General features: G+C 36.2%; 1 protein-coding gene across 10 annotated transcripts in view; it reads left to right on the top strand.

The window, feature by feature from the left end:
* NF1 (neurofibromin 1) overlaps positions 1–8,265 on the top strand; it is a 305,276-nt gene extending 297,011 nt beyond the window's left edge. For all 10 annotated transcript variants that reach the window (XM_037743332.1, XM_037743335.1, XM_037743336.1 and 7 more), the window contains one exon: positions 4,558–8,265. In XM_037743332.1, coding sequence (XP_037599260.1) covers positions 4,558–4,700 — 143 coding nt within the window. In that variant the 3' untranslated portion in view covers positions 4,701–8,265. The remainder of the gene's footprint in view (positions 1–4,557) is intronic.
* The last annotated feature ends 483 nt before the right edge of the window (positions 8,266–8,748 follow it).

The raw sequence follows: 8,748 nt of genomic DNA on the forward strand, positions 1-8,748 counted from the left end.
GATATGCATGTTTGTAACTTGCTGCATGTTTGACCATAGCGTATCTGTGAGGTCATTTAAGCTAGCTACTCAGGACCACAGAAGTTTTAGCTGTATTTCCTTTGAGTGGTAGCCTCTGGGTTTCTGTTAGTCACTTTGTAGTTTTCTCTTTTTGTGTCCACCAAAGGCCAGAAGAGGGAACCAATGCTTCAGGGGCAAAAGAGAGACCAGAATGCAAAACTTTAAAGGGGCTGTAATGAAAAGAAGTGCAGCCCCAAGGCCTTCTCCCTAACTTAAAATATGCCATGTACCATATTTTATGCAGGATGTGTTCTGTCTGCAGTGGAACAATCTGTCGGATAATCTGAGAGTTTTCCTCTGGGACATTGAAGCAAAATCCTTCACCAGCTCATAGAGAGATTTCTAGATTTAATTCTAGATCATAAAAAGAAAGAATGCTACCAAAATTCTTAGAAGTGATCATTACACTTAGAAACTTAAATGCCAGAACTAAATACTATGATCATTCTCTTTCATACTACCTTGGCTTTTTCAAGATATATTTTTTCAACATATATTTTGGTGTAAATATAATGCATTTTAATTTTTTTTTTACTTTGCAAGATTTTTGTTAGTTTCTCCTTTTATCCTTACAGTAAAATATATTTGCTGTGAAGTTGAACTTAGGAATCACAGTCACACCACATTTACCTATGTGTGATTTATACAATTGGGTCACTAGGTAGGAAGAAAACACACATTCCAAAAACAAGAATTGAGATGAAAAATGAATTTGAGAATAGAAGTAGAATATCAACATTTGATACCGTGTTGAAGCTTTTGCTTATAAGTGACAGGGCCGACAAGTCACTGTACTTTTATGTTTTTAATTAATGTGCTCATTAGGAAAAAAATTGGAAAATTTCAAAAAAAGGAAAAAATTACTCACTATCCTATCACTCTAAGGTAGGTAACCACTGTTTATTAACATTGTGGTGCATTTCTTTCCAGTTTCTTTACATACTTGAGGTCATACTATGTGAACAGCTTTATAGCTTGTTTTGTACTCTCAACATTTAACAGAGATTAGGCCTTTAAAACTGAGGTTTGAGGGTTACTTGCTTCACAAAACAGAAAGTGGAATGTTCTTAGCACTTCTTTAAGATACTTCACCCTAGTGACTTCATCTACATTACTACAATTTATGTAATTTAAATTCTCAAGAAGCAGGCCATTGTGCCCAAACAGAAGCATTGCCACCCATGTAATGACTGTTGTCCCCTCAGAGTAGGCCATGGTCTAGTAGTAGTAAGATCCACAAGAACAAGCCCCAGGGTAGCAGATTGCTGACAGAGAGCCACAAGGCCTTCCTAGTGGTCATCCATGCTTCATGCCCCTCCTGCATGTGGGCCAGCTCCAAGTTGTTTCAAACCTTTGTCTTTTTAAAGTGCTAGCTTTGCCTGAATATTATTTCCTATTAAAGAAACAACACAGAATTACTGGACTTGAAACTTGTAGGCAAATTTTAGGAAATGGAAGGTCAAATATGCTGACAAATTCATAATTTTAAATGGAGGATGCCAGAGGGGAAAAACAAAAAGTTCTGTCTTTTCAACTAAAAATATTATACCACTCCCTGGAGATCAGATATTGCACACTTTGGGGCTCTGAATTATAGGGATCTAGCTATCACATTTTAAAATTGAAGCATTCAGTTCAGTATTAATTGAAAATAATTTTTCTTTTTTTTTCTTTTTTTTTTTTTTATAACCTGGCAACTTTCATTAAATAATTTTTCAATTCATTGAAAAAATAACTAGATTTTATAGAAAAACAAAAATGAATAATAATGATCTTTACCCTTCTAGGTAGTAGGATGTACTTAGTAACTTAGTAGAGGAAATGAGATGGATGTACAAGTTGTGGAATTACAGGCAAGTTAATTTAAAAGCAAGGAAGGAGAAAGTAGTTCTGGCAAGAGAATAATGCATCATGAAGGAAAAGAAGATGAGAAAAAAATATGGGGTGAATTTTATCTTGTAGAGATAGGCAAGACAATTAAAAGAGCCTTCACAGATATACATCCCAAAGAAGTTCAAGGCACATTCCAGAGATTATGAGCAGCCTTCTTTCAGTTTTATTTCTTTTATAAATAGCTCTAGAGAGGATGCAGATAAATACACAGAATTTAAATTGACCAGAATTTTGTTACCCAGAGAAAAGTTCTGTGAAGGTTGCTAGTCATCTTTCTATGCATATGATTAGATTAGAACATGACTAGCCTTAAACATTTTAATCAATAAAAGGTTTTTTTTAAAGATTTGAATAGAACAGATTTTCAGTGGTTGTTCAGCTGTGCTTGCTTTCTGAAGAAATGTCGCTGATGTTTTTCATTACACTTATATGCCTGACACAGTGCACATGTTCATAAACAATCACTGACAAATGCCTGTATTCCTTTGACAGCATTTCAGATTTTCAAGACAGCAAATCTCTGTTGAGCCTGTGTAAACCAGGCCATGTGCTTATAGATGCCTGATACTCTTGAGTTGAATTCAGTGCTGAATCCAAATGAAGGATGAGTGGCTCCCAGAGGGGGGTCATCCCAAGTTCATTTCCTGTTCATGAGCCAACAGATAACTTACTGGGTGGATCTGTGTACATTTTCTGTAACATAATGAATAATTATTTACTTGAAATACTATTTTTTGTCCAAAGATGGAAATTTTTAAATTCTAAAATTTAAAATTTCAATATAAAAATAAGCATAAAGTCCAAATTACCTGAAATCTTGCCATACAGACATAAAGTATATATATATATTTAGTCCTTTGGCTTCTGACAGAGATAAAATGTTTTGGCAAATGTTTACCCAGCCCTACCCCCAGCCCCCTAGTGTGTGGGTGTTTTTTTCCTACTCCAAAAATTGTGGTCATCTTTCTATATCAGTAAATATCAATCAGGAATGTACCTTTTGATGCAAACCACTAAAACTCTCTGCAACTCTTTGTACTCCCACCAAAAGTTATGCCAGAAGTAGGTTTAATCAGTCTAATGTTGGAGGTAAATTGTATTGATGTGTAACAGAAAAGTACACAAATTGTAAGTTTACAGCTTAATGAACTTTTAAGAAGTAAACACACTTGAAAATCCATTATCTACATCAAGAAGCAAAACATTACCAGCACCCCAAGAAGCCATCCTCATGTCCCCTTAAGTAACTACTTCCACAAGGGTAACCACCATCTTATTACCCAATTTGTAATCTTCCGTAACGTGATAGGTTAAAAAAAAAATCTTGTTTTAGTTTCTGGTTAATTTTCTGAAGTTACTGCTTAGATTATTTATAAAATGCATTGGGGTGGGGTGCAGTGGTTCAAGCCTGGGTAACATAGCAAGACCCAATCGCTAGACAAAATTTTTAAATTAGCTGGGCATGGTAGCATGCACCTGTAGTTCTAGCTATTTGGAAGGCTGAGGCAAGAGGATGGCTTGAGCCCAGAAGTTCAAGGTTATAGCGAGCTATGATCATACCACTGCACTCCAGCCTGGGCGACAGTCTCTAAATAAATAAATAAATTAATTAATTAATAATCATTGTTAGGCCCAGCTTTTGGAGGTTTAATCTCCTCCTCCAGAGAAATAAATAGCATCTGTTGAAGGTTGCAGAATATGAAATGACTTGCCCTAGTTGAAAAGAAGCAAAGATTCTACAGTATGACCTTTGCGTGATATATTATTTTCTCAGTAAACAGTTTCTTTGGGACAGGCACTGTAATTAAAAAATAAAAAGCATCTGAGTTTTCTTTGAAATGACAAATTTGCTGGAAAGATCAGTACTTTCTGCTGCTGGAGAGTATATTCTGTTTATAAACATGAATGAGGATATGAATGAGGCTAGAAGCTGACCTCTGCTGGAGGTTTCTGGTATGATTTGGAGGGAGGAACCCTAGTCTTCCCTGGTGGCTGCTAGCCTTTCATTTAGCTCAAGCCTGCCTGCCTCTAGCTTTTCCTTGTAACTTCTCTTTTCATTTTTCTTGTGCTATTTTCTGCTATGACAGCAAATTTTGCCTAACAAAATGTGGTTTTCCATGTGACATTACCTTGATAAACAATCTAGCAATCGACTATTAAAATTAAATGTGCATAAGCAATTTGCCAGGCTGTATCTCATCACAAATATAGTCACATGCCGAATAACAACATTGCAGTCAACAACAGACCACATATACATATAGGCAGTGGTCCTGTAAGATTATACTACTAGATTTTTGCTGTACCTTTTCTATGTTTAGATATACAAATTACCATTGTATTACAACTGCATACACTACACAGTACAGTAACCTGCTGGACAGGTTTGTAGCCTGGGAGAAATAGGCTATATCGTATAGCCTTGGTGTGTAGTAGTCTATGCCATCCAAGTTCATGTAAGTACACTCCACAATATTTGCACAGACAAAATTGCCTAATGACAATTCTTCCCTAGAATGTATCCCCATTGTTAAGCGACACATATCTGTAATGAAATTCAGTCCCAGAAGGAAGAGAAGAAGTAACTGTTCTGTTTTTCTCCAGGACTCGACAAGGAGAACGTTGAGCTCTCCCCTACCACTGGCCATTGTAACAGTGGACGAACTCGCCACGGATCCGCAAGCCAAGTGCAGAAGCAAAGAAGCGCTGGCAGTTTCAAACGTAATAGCATTAAGAAGATCGTGTGAAGCTTGCTTGCTTTCTTTTTTTAAATCAACTTAACATGGGCTCTTCACTAGTGACCCCTTCCCTGTCCTTGCCCCATCCCCCCATGTTGTAATGCTGCACTTCCTGTTTTATAATGAACCCATCCGGTTTGCCATGTTGCCAGATGATCAACTCTTGGAAGCATTGCCTAAATTTAATGCTGCCTTTTCTTTAACTTTTTTTTCTTCTACTTTTGGCGTGTATCTGGTATATGTAAGTGTTCAGACAACTGCAAAGAAAGTGGGAGGTCAGTAAACTTTAACTGAGAACATCTCAATTGTAAAAGAGAGGATGAATTCTTGAATACTGCTACTACTGGCCAGCGATGAAAGCCATTTGCACAGAGCTCTGCCTTCTGTGGTTTTCCCTTCTTCATCCTACAGAGTAAAGTGTTAGTCCTATTTAATACACTTTTCAAGATAGAAGTTTATGAGAGAAATAATATTATAACCCCAGTATGTTTAATCTTTTAGCTGTGGCCTTTTTTCTAACCTTACAAAACCGAACCAACCATAGAGGTCAAGCCTCAGTGACTTGATACCATAAAGCCACAGACAAGGTACTTGGGGGAGGGGGGGAGGGAAATTTCATATTTTATAGTAGATTCTTAAGAAATACTAACACTTGAGTATTAGCAATAATTACAGGAAAATAAGTGTGACCACATATATCTTAACATTACTGAATTAAAACTATGGCTTCTAAGTCCTTATCCAAACTCAGTCATCCAAACTAGCTTATTTGTTTCTCCAGTTGATTATCTTTTAATTTTTAATTTTGCTAAAGGTGTTTTTTTGTGTTTTGCTTTTTGTAAACCAAAACTATACTAAGTATAGTAATTATATATACATATATATACATATATATGTGTGTGTGTGTATATGTATATATATATGTATATTTTTTCCCTCTTCCTCTTCTTCCCTAAATAATTCTGAGCAGGGTAATCAGTGAACAAAGTATTGAAAATTGTTCCCAGAAAGTAATTGTCATAGATGTTTGCATTAGCTCCATAGGAAAATGGAATGGTACGTGACATTTAGGGTAGCTGATATTTTTATTTTGTTAAATAATTTCCAAGAATAGAGTATGGTGTATATTATCATAAATTTCTTTGATAAGATGTATTTTGAATGTCTTTTAATTTTCCTCCTCCCCTCCAAAAAATCAGAAACCTCTTAAGAAAACAATGCTAGAATTGCATTTAATCACTGTGAAAAGACTGGTCGGCCTGCATTAGTATGACAATAGGGGGGCCATTAGAGTTGCTGCTATACTGGTGGTATGGATTATCATGGCATTGGAATTTTCATAGTAATGCAGATCCAAGTTCTTTGTGGTACCTGCAGTGTACAAAATAATTGGACTTCAGTGAGCATATTGGTATCTGGATGTTCCAATATAGAACTAAACCATATTTATTACAAAAAGATATTAATCCCTCTACTCCCAGGTTCCCTTTTTATGTTAAGATATAATGGCTTTGGGAGGGGAAAAAAGAAACCTAGGGGAGAGGGGAGTTTCATGTAGTGCTCTTCATTAGAGAATTTCAGTAAATTAAATTCCACAGCTAATTCAATAAAGAATGGTACATTTAAGTGTTCTGATTTTAATAATATAACACATTTCACATTTATCCACACCGTAACAATGTAATATGTTAATGTAAATAAAATTGTTTTTGATACTCAGAAATAACAAGAATTTAATTTTTTTAATTTGTTTACAGTCCTGGGAAAAGTAAGAATTATTTGCCAAAATAAAAGGAAAGAAAACCTTAGTATTATTAGTGACTTTAACATAGAATTGTTGGAAATATTGAAGACAGGTGCAATTTACTAAACTTTTGTTTTTAACTATTGTAGAGGCTGCATTAGAAGAAAATGTTTATAATAACAGAGCAACTGAGACTATAAAGAAGCTAAAATTAGAACTGAGTTTAGAAATAGATCAGTAACCCAGTGCCAAGGATGCCAAGCTGCCACCGTGGTCTTGGCTCTCCCACAACCCAGTGTTTCTGGGGTAAGTTTCAAGTTTCTAGGCCGTGGAGTAGCAGGCAATGTAAGCCTTTAATAACTTTAGTTCATAATAACTTTAGTTCAATGTTTTTTTTTCTTCTTTTTTTTTTTTGTTGGTTTGGTGCATATGATGGTGGGTGTTAATGCTATTTTGCTCTTCCCATCAAAATAGAGAGACTTCCAGAGGTTTACTGTTAAAAATATTGATCTTTGCATAAACAAGTTTACCAAGGTATAGTATTTCATTCCTTCTGAAATGATCAGCGTTGCACAAATCAAAATTGAGCCGCCTTTGAAGTGCAAAAATACTTTTGACTAGTACATCCTAGGAATTCGAAAACTTACTAAGGTTTAAAATTTACCTTGTTTAAAGACTTTTGAGGAAAATCTAGCTTTCCAAGTAACTAAAATGTACATGGGATAAACCTATGTGTTTATCACCACTATGTGTTCCCTGAGAAATGCAGCACTTTGTTAGTCTTCATACTTTGTGATCTATAAATGAAATTCTGAGGTTTAGAGCAAGTTGCCCATTTTTGTGTAATTGACATAAGTTCTGTTGAGAATATTATAAGTAATTCATCTTCAGTTTGTGGTTGTTTCCCCTGACTTTTTAAAGAGGAAAACGGGAACTCAGTCACATTTTTGTCCTGCATAATCTACCTGTTCTGCCAGTACTCCCATCGAGGGGCGTGCCCTTAGTTGCCGAGATGGAGATGCAGTTCACTAGCTTTGGGGCAAAGTGGCTAGAGCTCTGTCTTCTGTTCACTCAACACCTGTCCATGACTGAGCCAGGTGCCCAGGACACATCCTGAACAGTCAGCCTCTATCCTGTGTCCTAGTCGGGGAGACAGAGTGTCAGCCAGCAACACTCCCAAGTTTGTAGGTTTTAGGAGTTTTCAGTTTGTTTGGGCTTTTTGTTTTTTAGTTTTGTTTCTACATCCTCCCTGACTCCCAGGCATAATGAGGCATGTCTTACTCAATGTTATGCAATGGATTTAGACAAAAATTCATTCTTAGTGTCAGCCACACAATTTTTTTTAATGCAGTATATTCACCTGTAAATAGTTTGTGTAAAATTTGACAGAAAAGTATATTTACTACACTGTAAATACATGTGATGATATATTGTATTATTTTGCTTTTTTGTAAAGCAGTTAGTTGCTGCACATGGATAACAACAAAAATTTGATTATTCTCATGTTAGTATTGTTAACTTCTCCTTGCGACTGCGTTACATCATTTAAAGAAAATGCTGTGTATTGTAAACTTACATTGTATATGATAACTTACTCTCCTTTCCATCAGGCCTAAACTTTGACAGTTCCTTTGTCTCCAACCTTGTTAATACTGTAAGCAGTTGTATGCCAGCAGGAAAAATACTGCCCAGCAGACAAAATCGATCATTGTAGGAGAAAATCATAGAAATCCATTCAGATCTTTATTGTTCCTCACCCCATTTTCCTCCTTGTGTATGTACTCCCCACCCCCCTTTTTTAAAGTAAAATGTAAATTCAATCTGCTCTAAGATATGAGGAGTTATTTAATTTCTTTACATGTATCCACCTCTGTTTTCTCACTTCCCCCCAGTTTTCTCAGTTCTTTTGAAACATTAAGGCCATTTTCTTTAAGGATGTTTTTGGCTCTCCGACTCCCCATGGGAAAGATCTTTCCATTTCCAGAACTTCTCCACACTAAAAGTGAAATATTTTGGTGAAATGCTTTTTTAGGGCCTGCCAACCTCGGGTGAGTCTATTCTCTGGGATAAGCTGGCTTCTGTTAAAATGAAGCCAGTCAGAAATGTCAGGTCATCCCAAGATTGACCAATCAGAGGGTAGTTCTCTAACTTTTCAGCTTTCCTACTATTGAATCTTCTGTGACGCTACACGTGTACACAATGTAAACCACCTCCTCTGGCTCAGCTGCCCCGTGTTACTGTTTCACTTAATTGATTATGTGGGGTACCTCCCCTGATCAATGGAGAAAGAACCCAGCCCAGACCCAGTGGGCA

Source organism: Cebus imitator, unplaced genomic scaffold (genome assembly GCF_001604975.1).
Source record: "Cebus imitator isolate Cc_AM_T3 unplaced genomic scaffold, Cebus_imitator-1.0 Scaffold140, whole genome shotgun sequence".
Taxonomy (NCBI): Eukaryota; Metazoa; Chordata; class Mammalia; order Primates; family Cebidae; genus Cebus; species Cebus imitator.